We start from the raw sequence: 19,417 nt of genomic DNA on the forward strand, positions 1-19,417 counted from the left end.
GCTCTCTCCTCTCCTCTATCCCCTCCCTATTGCTCTCTCCTCTCTCCTCTATCCTCTCTCCCCATTGCTCTCTCCTCTCTCCTCTATCCTCTCTCCCCATTGCTCTCTCCTCCCTCCTCTATCCCCTCTCCCCATTGCTCTCTGTATCGAGTCTGTAGCTGTTAGAGTAGATGGAGAAGATATTGGGTTTGGTTGTGATGAGAAGGACTTTGCTTTCTGCTGCTTGCTTTATTGTGTCTGAGTGACAGGTAAATTACTGAGGCTCCTCGGGGGCGGGTCGCACTGTCACTGTCTGGACTGTTTGGAAATTAATTGGAGAAAATCTGTTCTGGTTCCACAAAAATGTGCAGGAGCCGCGGAGATCTGAGAACATCTGAGACGTCTGATAACTTTATGTGTTTAGACCTTAGAACATCTCCTGACCCCGGGAAATATGAGGAGCTAGATCCAAGATGTCAGTGTAGACCAGGTTTCCTGTTACCACCTGTCCCAGCTCCGTGCTTTGCTCCCTGTGACCCGGTCCAGTGATGTTGTGTGGTCACATGTGATCTTCTACCTAATCCTCTATACGGCTCCACACACCGGGGTCGGTAGTAAGACTGCAGTATTCCTGAGACTTGTAGTTTGTTCCTTGCACAGTCACGGGTCTGCGGTCTTCAGGACGTCTCCTGACCGTCTGCGGCCTCCATGGTATCAGACTTGCTAGTTTCTCCGGAGTTCTGTCTTCTGCTACAAGTGTCCAGTCTTCTAAGACCTCTTCATCTACGTGTCCACTTGCAACGTCCAGGATGTCTACGGTCCATCTGCGGCCTCCCTGGTATCAGACTTTCTAGTTACTCCAGAGTTTGTTTGCTACCTTTGTGGTCTCCAGGAAGTTTCTTACCTGCCTGTGGTTTCCAATTCTTCAGCTACCTGCCTGCTTGTGGTTTCCAGTACCACAGCTACCCACCTGCTTATGGTTTCCAGTTCTTCAGATACCTGCCTGCCTATGGTTTCCAGTTCTTCAGATACCTGCCTATGGTTTCCAGTTCTTCAGATACCTGCCTGCGGTTTCCAGTTCTTCAGCTACCTGCCTGCCTGCGGTTTCCAGTTCTTCAGCTACCTGCCTGCCTGCGATTTCCAGTTCTTCAGCTACCTACCTGCCATCGCTTTCCAGTTCTTCAGCTGCCTACCTTCTAGCGGTTTCCAATTCTTCAGCTATCTACCTGCCTACGGTTTCCAGTTCTTCAGGTACCTGCCTGCCTGTGGTTTCCAGTTCTTCAGGTACCTGCCTGCCAGCGGTTTCCAGCTCTAGCTACCTACCTGCCTGCGGTTACCATTGCTTCAGCTACCTACCTGCCAGCGGTTTCTAGTATCACACAGCCTGCCTGTGGTTTCCAGTTCTTCAGCTACCTGCCTGCCTGTGGTTTCCATTGCTTCAGCTACCTGCCTGCCTGCGGTTTCCATTGCTTCAGCTACCTGCCTGCCTGCGGTTTCCATTGCTTCAGCTACCTGCCTGCCTGTGGTTTCCATTGCTTCAGCTACCTGCCTGCCTGTGGTTTCCATTGCTTCAGCTACCTGCCTGCCTGCGGTTTCCAGTTCTTCAGGTACCTGCCTGCCTGCGGTTTCCATTGCTTCAGCTACCTACCTGCCTGCCTGGGGGTCGGGGGGGGGGTCTGTGGGGTAAGCGTCAGTATGGAATAGTTACAATTTGGAATAATTTTTTTTTGGATATGACCTGATGGGGAAAAAGCTCACACTTCTTACCCTTATTTAGTAGTAAATGAATTACAGGTGAATGATGACGGATATGATACAGTGAGGTCACCGGGGTGACGGATATGATACAGTGAGGTCACCGGGGTGACGGATATGATACAGGGAGGTCACCGGGGTGACGGATATGATACAGTGAGGTCACCGGGGTGACGGATATGTTACAGGGAGGTCACCGGGGTGACGGATATGATACAGTGAGGTCACCGGGGTGATAGATATGATACAGTGAGGTCACCAGGGTGACGGATATGATACAGTGAGGTCACTGGGGTGACGGATATGTTACAGGGAGGTCACCGGGGTGACGGATATGTTACAGGGAGGTCACCGGGGTGACGGATATGATACAGTGAGGTCACCGGGGTGACGGATATGATACAGTGAGGTCACCAGGGTGACGGATATGATACAGTGAGGTCACTGGGGTGACGGATATGATACAGTGAGGTCACCGGGGTGACGGATATGATACAGTGAGGTCACCGGGGTGACGGATATGTTACAGGGAGGTCACCGGGGTGACGGATATGATACAGTGAGGTCACCGGGGTGATAGATATGATACAGTGAGGTCACCAGGGTGACGGATATGATACAGTGAGGTCACTGGGGTGACGGATATGTTACAGGGAGGTCACCGGGGTGACGGATATGATACAGTGAGGTCACCGGGGTGATGGATATGATACAGTGAGGTCACCGAGGTGACGGATATGATACAGTGAGGTCACCGGGGTGACGGATATGATACAGTGAGGTCACCGGGGTGACGGATATGATACAGTGAGGTCAATGTGGTGACGGATATGAAACAGTGAGGTCAATGTGGTGACGGATATGAAACAGTGAGGTCACCGGGGTGACGGATATGATACAGTGAGGTCACCGGGGTGACGGTTATGATACAGTGAGGTCACCGGGGTGACGGATATGATACAGTGAGGTCACTGGGGTGACGGATATGATACAGTGAGGTCACCGGGGTGACGGATATGATACAGTGAGGTCAATGGGGTGACGGATATGATACAGTGAGGTCAATGGGGTGACGGATATGATACAGTGAGGTCAATGGGCTGACGGATATGAAACAGTGAGGTCACCGGGGTGACGGATATGTTACAGGGAGGTCACCGGGGTGACGGATATGATACAGTGAGGTCAATGTGGTGACGGATATGAAACAGTGAGGTCACCGGGGTGACGGATATGATACAGTGAGGTCACCGGGGTGATGAATATGTTACAGGGAGGTCACCGGGGTGATGGATATGATACAGTGAGGTCACCGGGGTGACGGATATGATACAGTGAGGTCACCGGGGTGACGGATATGTTACAGGGAGGTCACCGGGGTGATGGATATGATACAGTGAGGTCACCGAGGTGACGGATATGATACAGTGAGGTCACCGGGGTGACGGATATGATACAGTGAGGTCACCGGGGTGACGGATATGATACAGTGAGGTCAATGGGGTGACGGATATGATACAGTGAGGTCAATGTGGTGACGGATATGAAACAGTGAGGTCACCGGGGTGACGGATATGATACAGTGAGGTCACCGGGGTGACGGATATGTTACAGGGAGGTCACCGGGGTGATGGATATGATACAGTGAGGTCACCGGGGTGACGGATATGATACAGTGAGGTCACCGGGGTGACGGATATGTTACAGGGAGGTCACCGGGGTGATGGATATGATACAGTGAGGTCACCGAGGTGACGGATATGATACAGTGAGGTCACCGGGGTGACGGATATGATACAGTGAGGTCACCGGGGTGACGGCTATGATACAGTGAGGTCAATGGGGTGACGGATATGAAACAGTGAGGTCACCAGGGTGACGGATATGTTACAGGGAGGTCACCGGGGTGACGGATATGATACAGTGAGGTCAATGTGGTGACGGATATGAAACAGTGAGGTCACCGGGGTGACGGATATGATACAGTGAGGTCACCGGGGTGATGAATATGTTACAGGGAGGTCACCGGGGTGATGGATATGATACAGTGAGGTCACCGGGGTGACGGATATGATACAGTGAGGTCACCGGGGTGACGGATATGTTACAGGGAGGTCACCGGGGTGATGGATATGATACAGTGAGGTCACCGAGGTGACGGATATGATACAGTGAGGTCACCGGGGTGACGGATATGATACAGTGAGGTCACCGGGGTGACGGATATGATACAGTGAGGTCAATGGGGTGACTGATATGAAACAGTGAGGTCACCGGGGTGACGGATATGATACAGTGAGGTCACCGGGGTGACGGATATGATACAGTGAGGTCACCTGGGTGACGGATATGATACAGTGAGGTCACCGGGGTGACGGATATGATACAGTGAGGTCACCTGGGTGACGGATATGAAACAGTGAGGTCACCGGGGTGACGGATATGAAACAGTGAGGTCACCGGGGTGACGGATATGATACAGTGAGGTCACCGGGGTGACGGATATGATACAGTGAGGTTACCTGGGTGACGGATATGTTACAGGGAGGTCACCGGGGTGACGGATATGTTACAGGGAGGTCACCGGGGTGACTGATATGATACAGTGAGGTCACCGGGGTGACGGATATGTTACAGTGAGGTCACCGGGGTGACTGATATGATACAGTGAGGTCACCGGGGTGACGGATATGTTACAGTGAGGTCACCTGGGTGACTGATATGATACAATGAGGTCACCGGGGTGGTGGATATGATGCTGGAGTCCCTTCTCACAGATCTAGTAATAATGTATCCATGTCATATTTGTCCTTTTGTCCTCTGCACATTCTGGACTGATACATTCTGGACTGATACATTCTGGACTGATACATTCTGCCGCGTTACTGCTGCATCAGGCCCGGAAATGGTTTGTGGCCAGAGATTTGCTGCTGCAGCCCTGGGAGAGTCACAGTCTCAGGGTCCGCTCCGGCCAGAAGGACTAAAATTAGCAGCATTGCAGCTATAAGTCCCCTTACCTGGCAGCCAGACTGGCTTGCAAAGTCTCCTTAAGGAGAATAGTGTTCCCCCGTGGAATTTTAGGGGCATTGCAGCTATAAGTCCCCTTACCTGGCAGCCAGACTGGCTTGCAAAGTCTCCTTAAGGAGAATAGTGTTCCCCCGTGGTCCCCACATAGCTTTCTCATGAGCCAGATCAGACACCCCCATACTTTGCACTGACGAGGGGCAAGCACCCCGAAACACCGTGTCTGCAAATTGGGATTCTGATCTGGCTTATATATCCTGAGTCATATTGCAAAGGATTGTCGAAAATCCACTTGTGACTTTTAGGATCGCTACTTCCAATAGGTGGCGCTGTGCTAGAGTTTGTCTCCTTTACTGGAGAGACAATTAAAATTAGCAGGGGATGTTTTCTTTTTGTGGGACGCAGGGTCTGCTGAGGACATGTCATGTGACCAAAGACGCTGACTCCCACCCAGTACCCCGACCTCCAATGAGAAGATATTTCCCCATGTTACTAATGCTCCATCAGCAATGAGTGAGGGTCTACATCTACTGATAGCAATAATATCACCGGTGCCCCCGAGGAGTACTCCGAAAAGAGCAACTCTGCTCACACGAAAGATATCAGACCCATCAATGCAACCCTACTAATGACACCACGGGGTAAGAAACAGAGAAATGATATGGAAGAAGTCAGTATTATAACAGTTATATTCCTGTACATAGGGGGCAGTATTATAGCAATTATATTCTTGGATATAGGAGCAGTATTATAGTAGTTATATTCTTGTACATAGGAGGCAGTATTATAGTAGTTATATTCTTGTACATAGGGGGCAGTATTATAGTAGTTATATTCTTGTACATAGGGGCAGTATTATAGTAATTATATTCTTGTATATAGGAGGCAGTATTATAGTAGTTATATTCTTGTACATAGGAGGCAGTATTATAGTAGTTATATTCTTGTATATAGGAGCATTATTATAGTAGTTATATTCGTGTACATAGGGGGCAGTATTATAGTAGTTATATTCTTGTACATAGGGGGCAGTATTATAGTAGTTATATTCTTGTATATAGGAGCAGTATTATAGTAGTTATATTCTTTTACATAGGGGGCAGTATTATAGTAGTTATATTCTTGTACATAGGGGCATTATTATAGTAGTTACATTCTTGTACATAGGGGCAGTATTATAGTAGTTTTATTCTTGCACATAGGAGCAGTATTATAGAAGTTATATTCTTGTATATAGGGAGCAGTATTATAGTAGTTATATTGTTGTACATAGGGGCAGTATTATAGTAGTTTTATTCTTGCACATAGGAGCAGTATTATAGTAGTTATATTCTTGTACATAGGGGCAGTGTTATAGTAGTTATATTCTTGTACATAGGGGGGCAGTATTATAGTAGTTATATTCTTGTACATAAGGGCAGTATTATAGTAGTTATATTCTTGTACATAGGGGCAGTATTATAGTAGTTATATTCTTGTACATAGGAGCAGTATTATAGTAGTTATATTCTTGTACATAGGGGGCAGTATTATAGTAGTTATATTCTTGTACATAGGGGCAGTATTACAGTAGTTATATTCTTGTATATAGGGACAATATTATAGTAGTTATATTCTTGTACATAGGAGCAGTATTATAGTAGTTATATTCTTGTACATAGAAGCAGTATTATAGTAGTTATATTCTTGTACATAGGAGCAGTATTATAGTAGTTATATTCTTGTACATAGGGGCAGTATTATAGTTGTTATATTCTTGTACATAGGAGGTAGTATTATAGTAGTTATATTCTTGTACATAGGGGCAGTATTGTAGTAGTTATATTCTTGTACATAGGGGCAGTATTGTAGTACTTATATTCTTGTACATAGGGGCAGTATTATAGTAGTTATATTCTTGTACATAGGGGCAGTATTATAGTAGTTATATTCTTGTATATAGGGACAATATTATAGTAGTTATATTCTTGTATATAGGGGCAGTATTATAGTTGTTATATTCTTGTACATAGGGGCAGTATTATAGCAATTATATTCTTGTACATAGGAGCAGTATTATAGTATTTCATTTTTTTTTTTGCATATAGGGGCAGTATTTTTTTTTTTAAACAATAAATTTTTTATTGAGTTTCAAATTATTAATACAAAGAATGGAAAACATTAAAGAATGATGATTGATTTACTTATAGATTGGAGTAAGTCATAAACGTTTGATATACCGTGAAATGCGACTAAGGCCATTTTGGCCGTCTAAGTTATCATATTATAAACCATTTCTTATAAAACTGAGATTCATATTCTGGTAATAAAATGGATAGGGGCAGTATTTTATAGTTGGAAGTGTTCAAGAGAGTGTTTGCTGGACAGACCTGTTGTATACTGGTTTTTCTAACCTCACTCTTGGGATTCTTCACTATTAGCGGTTTAGAATACTCCTATGTAAGGTTGGGACCTGTGACTCTAGGATGAGGGGTGTGATTGTTTCTGCAGTGACACCTATAGATGGTATTGTTATATACAGGTATAATCCTGGCTGTCTGCCCTCTGTATAACTCTATATCAGTTTGCTGCATCGTGTCCTGTTCCTTGCTGCGTGCACAGACTCGTTGCTTCCAGCGCAGGGTCCATGGCGGCCTTTTCCCCATGGTGCTGTTGACCCGGGGTCCTGGGAGCCTGATCATTCCAGAGACACAATGTCCTCCAGATGGCAGGCAGTTGTAGTGCAGGCAGCAGCGGCTCCTTACATCATGGAAACTGCGCACTGCACTGACTTACATGCTGGAATTTCACAAATGCAACTTAATGCTCTTTGCTTCCTTGTAAGGCAGCGGTTACATCTATATTCCTGCTTTAACCCCTCCACTGCTGAGAACGGCCAAAAATGCTGCTGCAGGCGCCGCTTACACCGAGCCAAAATATAAACCCGGCATCTTTTTGTTTTTCTATTTTTCATGAGCTCCAAGATCTGAGGCTTTTTCTATCTACACAAAAGGACTTTTTGTCTCAAATATTGTAATTTGTCTCCGGCTCCGTCACACATCCGTGTAAAAAATACACGTGTTACACGGCCCGTTTTGGAGATCCATATGGCCATCCGTGTGACCTGTACCGGAAAAAAAAAATGCATGATACTAAAATTAATATTTTATTTTTTTTAGGTGGTCCCACGCTGATTTCTTTTTTTATTTATTTGAAAACATATTTTTAAAAAACGTCATAGGGGTCCCCCCATTTGTTCAAAACCAGCCAAGGGACAGCAGACAACTGGGGGCTGATATTTTTAGGGTGGGAAGGGCCATAGTTATTTGGACCTTCCCAGCCTAAAAATAGCAGCCCACAGCCACCCCGGAAGTGACACATCCATCCAAATCTGGCACTGTACTGGGTTCTTCTCATTGCCGTGGTGTGGCGGGAAACTGGATAATATAAGGGATTCATGCCAGCTGTGAATTGCCAGAGAGTAATAGACTGTACTCCCCTGTCCTACAGTCTCCTCCCCCAGTAATGGCTGATAACAGAGAGTAATAAATTGCACTTACCTGTCCTACCTTCTAGCCACCTAGTAATGGTTGATAACAGGGAGTAATAGATTGTACTCACCTGTCCTACCTTCTAGCCCCCTAGTAATGGTTGATAACAGTAAGTAATAGATTGTACTCACCTGTCCTACAGTCTCCTCCTTTAGTAATGGTTGATAACAGAGTGTAATAGATTGTAATCAGCTGTCTTATCTTTGTGTTTCCATTGTCTGTCAGGAAAGTGCTTTCCCAGTGATGCTTGTTTCCCAGTTATGGACCAGCACAAGCCGGCCGCCTGTCTCCCAAGTGTTGTCAGATGATTTTATTTTTTAAGTTTAGTTAGAGGGAATCTGTCAGCAGGTTTTTGCCGCCTAATCTGAGAACAGAACAATGTAGGGGCAGAGATCCTGATTCCAGCGATGTGTCACTTACTGGGCTGCTTAGTGTAGTTTTGATAAATTCACTGTTTAATCTGCAGTAGTTATCATTACAGGACTACTTGGCGTGCTGCAGGTAGTCCAGCATAATCATGAGCTCTGTATAGCTGCTAGATCTGCAGCAGAGGAGACAGCACACAGCCCAGTAAGTGACACATCGCTGGAATCAGGGTCCCTGTCTCTACATTATGCTACTCTCAGATTACAAAGGAATATCCTGTTGACCGATCCCTTTAAGTCTTGGCTTTCTTGGCAGCTCCGCGTCCTGTGTCATCAGCGTGTGCTGCTGAATCGTGTTCTGTGCACAAGACGAGCGGTTGATGATTGATTTCTCATTGTTTGTGCTCATGTTTCTTGCCCTCTCTGAACTGAAACTGTCACTGATCAGTAAAGTAACCGCCGGCGGCCATTGAACGCTGCTGCGAGAAATGGCTGATAACAGGGAGCAGTAGTTTCTTTTTAGCGGCTCTTCTTAATTTCACTGTTCCTGGAGTGTCACGAGATGGCGGTAATTTCAGCGTCTTTTGAGATTCCTCTCTTAGATGCCAACGTTTTGGAGAACTGGATAACCCATAATTACTGAAGATGGTATCATCCTGGTCTAGACGGTGGCGGAAACCATGGCGACTGCCACACTGGAGGCCTCGGTGACATGAGCGGATTGGGATAACCCGACTGCGCTATTTTATGTGGGTGTGAAAGGGTTAATGACTGTCCAGGTTTTACGACTTTCGAATATTCTTTGTCTCTTAATTTCTTCCTATTTCAGATCCTCCGCTGCCTGTCACCCCTGATGTCTGACAGTGTAGGGCTTGTTACATGGTAACAGTATCTTCCTCCTAGAATAAGTGGCCGTCAAGTACAAACCACCGAGACCAGGGGCTGACGGGACCCCCTCTCCATCTCCAGCACCGAGGCTGCAGGGGGCTGACGGGACCCCCGCTCCATCTCCAGCACAGAGGCTGCAGGGGGCTGACGGGACTCCGCTCCATCTCCAGCACAGAGGCTGCAGGGGGCTGACAGGACCCCGCTCCATCTCCAGCACCGAGGCTGCAGGGGGCTGACGGGACCCCGCTCCATCTCCAGCACAGAGGCTGCAGGGGGCTGACGGGACCCCGCTCCATCTCCAGCACCGAGGCTGCAGGGGGCTGACGGGACCCCGCTCCATCTCCAGCACCGAGGCTGCAGGGGGCTGACGGGACCCCGCTCCATCTCCAGCACCGAGGCTGCAGGGGGCTGACGGGACCCCCGCTCCATCTCCAGCACAGAGGCTGCAGGGGGCTGACGGGACCCCCGCTCCATCTCCAGCACAGAGGCTGCAGGGGGCTGATGAGACGCCTGCTCCATCTCCAGCACAGAGGCTGCAGGGGGCTGACGGGACCCCCGCTCCATCTCCAGCACAGAGGCTGCAGGGGGCTGACGGGACCCCGCTCCATCTCCAGCACCGAGGCTGCAGGGAGCTGACGGGACCCCTGCTCCATCTCCAGCACAGAGGCTGCAGGGGGCTGACGGGACCCCCGCTCCATCTCCAGCACCGAGGCTGCAGGGGGCTGACGGGACCCCGCTCCATCTCCAGCACCGAGGCTGCAGGGGGCTGACGGGACCCCGCTCCATCTCCAGCACCGAGGCTGCAGGGGGCTGACGGGACCCCCGCTCCATCTCCAGTACAGAGGCTGCAGGGGGCTGACGGGACCCCCGCTCCATCTCCAGCACAGAGGCTGCAGGGGGCTGACGGGACCCCCGCTCCATCTCCAGCACAGAGGCTGCAGGGGGCTGATGAGACGCCTGCTCCATCTCCAGCACAGAGGCTGCAGGGGGCTGACGGGACCCCCGCTCCATCTCCAGCACAGAGGCTGCAGGGGGCTGACGGGACCCCGCTCCATCTCCAGCACCGAGGCTGCAGGGAGCTGACGGGACCCCTGCTCCATCTCCAGCACAGAGGCTGCAGGGGGCTGACGGGACCCCGCTCCATCTCCAGCACAGAGGCTGCAGGGGGCTGACAGGACCCCCGCTCCATCTCCAGCACAGAGGCTGTAGGGGGCTGACGGGACCCCCGCTCCATCTCCAGTGCACTGCGTCCCCATTCGCCCCGTGGATGTCACTGTGGGGTCGTCCTGTCCCAGTTTTGGGCTCCAGCATGTAAAGCATTTAGGTCAGTGCCTAAAGGGACCCCGCCCTGTGTTTACCCCTCGTGGCCCTCACCGCTCAATAACAAACCTTCTCTGGAAACAACTGTAATGGTAACAATGTAACAGTATTTATAAACACTGACTCCCGACTTTTGGTTATGACGAGTGCCAGGGAAAGCTTAGCCCATGTTCTTCCTGGGGATATTGGGGTGGCCGGCATTCCCTGCTGCGGCAGATAGTGGGGACCCTCCTGCACTGGATATGGGGGTGACTTATGTGGTGCAGCATATTCGATGTGGGGCGACACATGGAGACCATCAGCGCTGACAGCTCCCATTACATTTCATTTCAGGGTAACTCCAGCAGCGGGAAGCGTCACACTCACTGCACCTCCACTTACCAAAACTGTAAAGGGATAGCCTCAGAGTATTAAAGGGGCGGTCCATGACTTTATATTGGGATAGGTCAGTGGGGGGCGACATCCGGCAGCTCCAACCATCAGCTGTTGTCGGTGCCATTGGAAGGGATCCCTTGTAGAGTAGACGTGCACGGCTGTGTCATCTGTGTGCTGCCCCCTGTTGGGCACTGCCCACTTGCGCCTATTCCAGTGAACATGAGTGCATCTGCCTTGGATCTGTGGCCACTTTACAATGAAAGGGAATCTGTCACCAGGTTTTTGCCCCCTATCTGAGAGGATCATAATGTAGGGGCCGAGATCCTGATTCCAGCGATGTGTCACTTACTGGGCTGCTTAGTGTAGTTTTGATAAAATCACGGTTTAATCAGCAGTAGATTATCATTGCAGGACTACTTGGTGTGGTGCAGGTAGTCCAGCATTTCCTGAGTTCTGTATAACTGCTAGATCTGCTTCAAAGAAAACATTTTATCAAAACTACAACACACATCTCAGTAAGTGACACATCACTGGAATCCGGGTCTCTGTCTCTACTTTATGCTGCTCTCTGATGGGGGAGCAAAAACCTGCTGACAGATTCCCTTTAATTTTATTGATTACTGTTCGTTGCCTGGGTTACCAGCCACCTCTGCAGCCTCTCATGAAGTGAGTGCAGTGCTTATGTGACGCCCTGGCCTATCAGGTCGTCGCAGGGTATTGTGCAATCTGCCCTTCTGCACAGTATCCATCCTCCTTGGTTACGGGTCCTGGTCCCTTGGTGTTGCTAACAGCTTAGCCAATCAAAATCCTAGGAACACTTTGCACCAAACCCACCAGACACACCATTGGGGGGCCTGAAGGGAATATGTCCGCCCACATGGGGGGTTGGTGAGGAGAAAGTGAGGACAGTGACAGTTGACAGTTGAGAGTTAAGGAGAGAGGAGGAAGTGGCTCTCGTGAGGAGAGGTCATGGAGCAGGGCTCCTGTGTACTAGATGGAGGACATTGGTCTGGGCCTGGTAGGAGCTGGAACAACGGTCGCAGGGGACAGTGTCAAGGGGCACGGACTGCCGAGGAGGTCGGCCGGCAGCCTTGCGCTATCACCAGGCAGGGGCCAGGGCACGACGGGGTACGTGGACCCCAGGCTGAAAAGTAGCTTCATGTGTTCCTGTAATTTAGCCGACAGGGGTGAAGAATTCAAGTGTCATCCCCAACCCACTCCAAAATCGGGGTACTAGTGCACCGATGGGATAGGACTTTCCCAATACAGTCCAAAGAAATCCTATGCGTGAACCCTGAGAGCAAGCTCACTCCGTTATCCATACGGGTGAGCGGGACTCGAAGAGTTTCATACCAAAGGGTCCAATCGAGACTAAGGTGCCAGGGATAGGGCCACAGGCACTGCAACACCAAGGGCATGAACCCCAGCGTGCTCCCTACAAGCTGCAGCGGTGCTCAGAATTCTGGTTTACAAGCTGTCGGTGTTGTTATTCCTGGACTGAGTGAGTGCCTTGAAGACCCCTGTTCCTTTTCCCCCATGGCACCCAAATACCATCCCACCATCCAGGGGCGTAACTACCGCGGTCGCAGCGGTTGCCATTGCAACTGGGCCCGGGAGGTTGGGGGCCCGGCGGCCGCCCGGCAGATCAGCAGCCAGCTTCTGCCAGTGAGAGAGGAGCTGCTCTGATCTGTCACAGACCACGCGGCCGCTATATGACCAGGTGCTGCCGCCAACACCGGGCCCCCCTGCTTGGTGTCAGCGGCTACGGCAGCTCCCCCGTCACCGCGCACAGTAATGATGAAGCATAGCGCGGCCGGTGCCGCTACACCACCGCCACCAGGCTCCCCAACGGCAGCGGTGGTCCCTCACATTACCATGCACCGAGGGTGGCCTCACAAACTTTCCAAAAAACCCCTGTACATATCCCCCCCCTTCTTTTAATCGAGTGGCCGCGCGACCCCCGGGTCCGGAGACCCCTCGAGCCACCGCGGATCCGAGCATCAGCGGTAACCCGGCTGCTCGCACGGGGGCGGTGCACTTACAAGCTCTTTCTATAGAACACTGGATGGAACCGCAGAGGATATAGATCAGGACAATAGAAAGCGAAGGATCAGTAAAGTTGATAGATATAGAGCTTGTTTTTTCCAGATTCTCTCGTACAGATCTCTGCTTGTTGTCAGTAAATGGAATCATTCTTAAGGTGGCAGAGCATCTTATCTGGTGACACTTGTAGACGTCTTATCTCTTTGCAGGTTGTAGTTTCTGGTTCTCTGCGCCTCGTTCACACATCAGGGTTTCATATTCTGTGTATTTCCTATCAGTGAGGGAGAAGTGATACAATGTATCCAATCTACACAGACTGACACATTGTAGCAAACAGACCCCTCTATGAGGCTGTACTCCTCTTTCCTGGGCTCCTGACAGGCTGATGGGCCCAAATATCACCAGCAGCTATTATTCTATGGTATCAGCCTAGAAAGCCGGATGACCACAGTGGGCTCAGCAGTGGTAATGGCGGTCATGGTGGTCACCCAGCTTTCCCAGGGGCTGGATGGGCTCTTGTGCTGAGCGGTGATGGCTGACAGCGCACATGTGCGGGTGTAAGAATAGCCCGGACCCTCCATACAATGAGCCGGAATGTGGGGGATAATGAGGTCCCCTCTGATCTATATCCAGTGTGCAGGGGCCGGGTATGTGCTGAGGAATGCCGGGGAGGGGGCTGCGGTGTCACAGCCGGCACTCCCCCCCTCTCTGCTCACACTGCAGCACATGGGGACAGAGCAGTCATGGAGATGATTCCCGGGATACTGCACAATGCTGGGAGCCCAGAGACCGGGATATACTGGGACCAGTGAGAGGACTGGGGCAAGGTAATGATGTCTGTCAACTTGTGATTTTACTTGTGGTGTTACATAGGACTGCAGGTGACATCTACTACATTATCTGTACTTATCACTGTGTTATCTGTGGTGTTACATGGGACTGCAGGTGGCATCTACTACATTATCTGCACTCAGAGATATCACTGTGTTATCTGTGGTGTTACATAGGACTGCAGGTGACATCTACTACATTATCTGCACTCAGAGATATCACTGTGTTATCTGTGGTGTTACATAGGACTGCAGGTGACATCTACTACATTATCTGCACTCAGAGATATCACTGTGTTATCTGTGGTGTTACATGGGACTGCAGGTGACATCTACTACATTATCTGTACTCAGAGATATCACTGTGTTATCTGTGGTGTTACATAGGACTGCAGGTGACATCTACTACATTATCTGTACTCAGAGATATCACTGTGTTATCTGTGGTGTTACATAGGACTGCAGGTGACATCTACTACATTATCTGTTCTCAGAGATATCACTGTGTTATCTGTGGTGTTACATAGGACTGCAGGCGACATCTACTACATTATCTGTACTTATCACTGTTATCTGTGGTGTTACATAGGACTGCAGGTGACATCTACTACATTATCTGTACTTATCACTGTTATTTGTGGTGTTACATAGGACTGCAGGTGACATCTACTACATTATCTGTACTTATCACTGTGTTATCTGTGGTGTTACATAGGACTGCAGGTGACATCTACTACATTATCTGCACTCAGAGATATCACTGTGTTATCTGTGGTGTTACATGGGACTGCAGGTGACATCTACTACATTATCTGTACTCAGAGATATCACTGTGTTATCTGTGGTGTTACATAGGACTGCAGGTGACATCTACTACATTATCTGTTCTCAGAGATATCACTGTGTTATCTGTGGTGTTACATAGGACTGCAGGCGACATCTACTACATTATCTGTACTTATCACTGTTATCTGTGGTGTTACATAGGACTGCAGGTGACATCTACTACATTATCTGTACTTATCACTGTTATTTGTGGTGTTACATAGGACTGCAGGTGACATCTACTACATTATCTGTACTTATCACTGTTATTTGTGGTGTTACATGGGACTGCAGGCGACATCTACTACATTATCTGTAATGTTACATAGGACTGCAGGTGACCTCTACTACATTATCTGTACTTATCACTGTTATCTGTGGTGTTACATAGGACTGCAGGTCCCCACATTCTTCTCCGCACTTGGTCTTTGTATTAGATGTGGATTTGGAGGGGTCTCTGCTTCTTTCCTGCACTTTTCGGGGGCTGATCATTGTTGATGTGATTTGCCTCCTGTGTATTGGTGTGTGATGGGTGTGATACAATGTAGCGGAGGTGCGGGTGAAGATCTTGCTCTTGCCCTCTGTGATGTGCAGGTGATTGGTATCGTGTGGACATTGCTTGTAGTCGCTGCTCATGATACATTGTTACATATGTGGAGTTTCCTCCATTGCTGCTGTCAGTTGCCCCCAGACGTTGTATTTCCAGCACCGACCCCTTTTACCCTTCTGATGAACCCTGGCCTGGACGTCCCTCTCTGCACCTGCATCCTCCACATGCCGGCCTTTCTCCGGTGAGGGCCGGCCTTTCTCCTATAACTGCCGGCCTTTCTTTGGTGAGTGCCGGCCTTTCTTTGGTGAGTGCCGGCCTTTCTTTGGTGAGTGCCGGCCTTTCTTTGGTGAGTGCCGGCCTTTCTCCGGTGAGTGCCGGCCTTTCTCCGGTGAGTGCCGGCCTTTCTCCGGTGAGTGCCGGCTTTTCTCCGGTGAGTGCCGGCTTTTCTCCGGTGAGTGCCGGCTTTTCTCCGGTGAGTGGCGGCCTTTCTCCGGTGAGTGGCGGCCTTTCTCCGGTGAGTGCCGGCCTTTCTCTGGTGAGTGCCAGCCTTTCTCCGGTGAGTGGCGGCCTTTCTCCGGTGAGTGCCGGCCTTTCTCCGATGAGGGCCGGCCTTTCTCCGATGAGGGCCGGCCTTTCTCCTATAACTGCCGGCCTTTCTTTGGTGAGTGCCGGCCTTTCTTTGGTGAGTGCCGGCCTTTCTTTGGTGAGTGGCGGCCTTTCTCCGGTGAGTGGCGGCCTTTCTCCGGTGAGTGCCGGCCTTTCTCAGGTGAGTGCCAGCCTTTCTCCGGTGAGTGGCGGCCTTTCTCCGGTGAGTGCCGGCCTTTCTCCGATGAGGGCCGGCCTTTCTCCTATAACTGCCGACCTTTCTTTGGTGAGTGCCGGCCTTTCTTTGGTGAGTGCCGGCCTTTCTCCGGTGAGTGCCGGCCTTTCTCTGGTGAGTGCCGGCCTTCTCTTTCCGGCTAGCGGCCGGGCCAGTGCTGACATTAGCGGGTAGGGTTGCGCAGCCTGGCTTTGGCTTTTCTGGAGCTTCTCTCTGGAGATTTCTGCAGGACATAAACCTCTCGCAGGATCAGGAAATCATTTGCGTTCTTCAATTGGGAATCGTTGCCAATAATAAAGTCTCCCGCTCCTCCGGGGACCAGGGCTCCGCAGTAACACAGACCCCACATCAGCGCCGCCCTCTCCCAGAATTTCCCACATCAAGCTCAGATTCCATGCAACATTCTCATGGATCCGGAACATCCAGCGCTCGACCCGTCTGTAGAACCAGAGAGGAAGATAGGTCCATGGCTGCTGCTGGTACACAGAGGTGATCACTAATACAGAGGTCGTGTGTCACTAGTGTATAAGCAGTGTATCATTAGTGTAGGGGATGTAGATCACTAGTGTATGAGCAGTGTATCATTAGTGTAGGGGATGTAGATCACTAGTGTATAAGCAGTGTATCATTAGTGTAGGGGATGCAGATCACTAGTGTATAAGCAGTGTATCATTAGTGTAGAGGAGGTAGATCACTAGTGTATAAGTAGTGTATCATTAGTGTAGAGGAGGTAGATCACTAGTGTATAAGCAGTGTATCATTAGTGTAGGGGATGTAGATCACTAGTGTATAAGCAGTGTATCATTAGTGTAGGGAAGGTAGATCACTAGTGTATAAGCAGTGTATCATTAGTGTAGGGGAGGTAGATCACTAGTGTATAAGCAGTGTATCATTAGTGTAGAGGAGGTAGATCACTAGTGTATAAGCAGTGTATCATTAGTGTAGGGGATGTAGATCACTAGTGTATAAGCAGTGTATCATTAGTGTAGGGGAGGTAGATCACTAGTGTATAAGCAGTGTATCATTAGTGTAGGGGAGGTAGATCACTAGTGTATAAGCAGTGTATCATTAGTGTAGGGGAGGTAGATCACTAGTGTATAAGCAGTGTATCATTAGTGTAGAGGAGGTAGATCACTAGTGTATAAGCAGTGAATCATTAGTGTAAAGGAGGTAGATCACTAGTGTATAAGCAGTGTATCATTAGTGTAGAGGAGGTAGATCACTAGTGTATAAGCAGTGTATCATTAGTGTAGAGGATGTACATCACTAGTGTATAAGCAGTGTATCATTAGTGTAGGGGATGTAGATCACTAGTGTATAAGCAGTGTATCATTAGTGTAGAGGATGTACATCACTAGTGTATAAGCAGTGTATCATTAGTGTAGGGGAGGTAGATCACTAGTGTATAAGCAGTGTATCATTAGTGTAGGGGATGTAGATCACTAGTGTATAAGCAGTGTATCATTAGTGTAGGGCATGTAGATTACTAGTGTATAAGCAGTGTATCATTAGTGTAGAGGATGTACATCACTAGTGTATAAGCAGTGTATCAGTGTAGGGGATGTAGATCACTAGTGTATAAGCAGTGTATCATTAGTGTAGGGGATGTAGATCACTAGTGTATAAGCAGTGTATCATTAGTGTAGGGGATGTAGATCACTAGTGTATAAGCAGTGTATCATTAGTGTAGGGCATGTAGATCACTAGTGTATAAGCAGTGTATCATTAGTGTAGAGGATGTAGATCACTAGTGTATAAGCAGTGTATCATTAGTGTAGAGGAGGTAGATCACTAGTGTATAAGCAGTGTATCATTAGTGTAGAGGATGTAGATCACTAGTGTATAAGCAGTGTATCATTAGTGTAGAGGATGTAGATCACTAGTGTATAAGCAAGTAAAATATATCTTTGTACCGTGTTAGCCAGTAGAGATAAAAAAATTGTTTAAAAGAACAGAGAGTCCTCAGTGGTTGATACCTTTTAATGGCTAACTGAAAAGATGGTAATAATTGCAAGCTTTCGAGACTACTCAGGTCTCTTCATCAGGCATGGTATAGGATACCATGCCTGATGAAGAGACCTGAGTAGTCTCGAAAGCTTGCAATTATTACCATCTTTTCAGTTAGCCATTAAAAGGTATCAACCACTGAGGACTCTCTGTTCTTTTAAACAATTTTTTTAGTGTATAAGCAGTGTATCATTAGTGTAGGGGAGGTAGATCACTAGTGTATAAGCAGTGTATCATTAGTGTAGGGGATGTAGATCACTAGTGTATAAGCAGTGTATCATTAGTGTAGAGGATGTAGATCACTAGTGTATAAGCAGTGTATCATTAGTGTAGAGGATGTAGATCACTAGTGTATAAGCAGTGTATCATTAGTGTAGAGGATGTAGATCACTAGTGTATAAGCAGTGTATCATTAGTGTAGAGGAGGTAGATCACTAGTGTATAAGCAGTGTATCATTAGTGTAGGGGAGGTAAATCACTAGTGTATAAGCAGTGTATCATTAGTGTAGGGGATGTAGATCACTAGTGTATAAGCAGTGTATCATTAGTGTAGGGGAGTAGATCACTAGTGTATAAGCAGTGTATCATTAGTGTAGGGGAGTAGATCACTAGTGTATAAGCAGTGTATCATTAGTGTAGGGGATGTAGATCACTAGTGTATAAGCAGTGTATCATTAGTGTAGGGGAGTAGATCACTAGTGTATAAGCAGTGTATCATTAGTGTAGGGCATGTAGATCACTAGTGTATAAGCAGTGTATCATTAGTGTAGAGGATGTAGATCACTAGTGTATAAGCAGTGTATCATTAGTGTAGAGGAGGTAGATCACTAGTGTATAAGCAGTGTATCATTAGTGTAGAGGATGTAGATCACTAGTGTATAAGCAGTGTATCATTAGTGTAGAGGATGTAGATCACTAGTGTATAAGCAAGTAAAATATATCTTTGTACCGTGTTAGCCAGTAGAGATAAAAAAATTGTTTAAAAGAACAGAGAGTCCTCAGTGGTTGATACCTTTTAATGGCTAACTGAAAAGATGGTAATAATTGCAAGCTTTCGAGACTACTCAGGTCTCTTCATCAGGCATGGTATAGGATACCATGCCTGA

At 48.3% G+C, this 19,417-nt stretch overlaps 1 protein-coding gene across 4 annotated transcripts in view; it reads left to right on the plus strand.

Moving 5' to 3' along the window:
• DAAM2 (dishevelled associated activator of morphogenesis 2) overlaps positions 1 to 19,417 on the plus strand; it is a 319,005-nt gene that overhangs the window by 19,201 nt on the left and 280,387 nt on the right. Inside the window, exon 1 of one of the 4 annotated variants that reach the window (XM_075338999.1) lies at positions 5,328 to 5,399. The exons of 1 other annotated variant lie outside the window; for it this stretch is intronic. In XM_075338999.1, coding sequence (XP_075195114.1) covers positions 5,387 to 5,399 — 13 coding nt within the window. In that variant the 5' untranslated portion in view covers positions 5,328 to 5,386. Of the gene's footprint in view, positions 1 to 5,327; positions 5,400 to 14,010; positions 14,107 to 19,417 lie in introns of those variants that run through there. 2 more of the 4 variants (XM_075338998.1, XM_075339001.1) reach the window with 2 other exon arrangements.

The sequence above is a fragment of the Anomaloglossus baeobatrachus genome, chromosome 3 (genome assembly GCF_048569485.1).
Source record: "Anomaloglossus baeobatrachus isolate aAnoBae1 chromosome 3, aAnoBae1.hap1, whole genome shotgun sequence".
NCBI lineage: Eukaryota > Metazoa > Chordata > Amphibia > Anura > Aromobatidae > Anomaloglossus > Anomaloglossus baeobatrachus.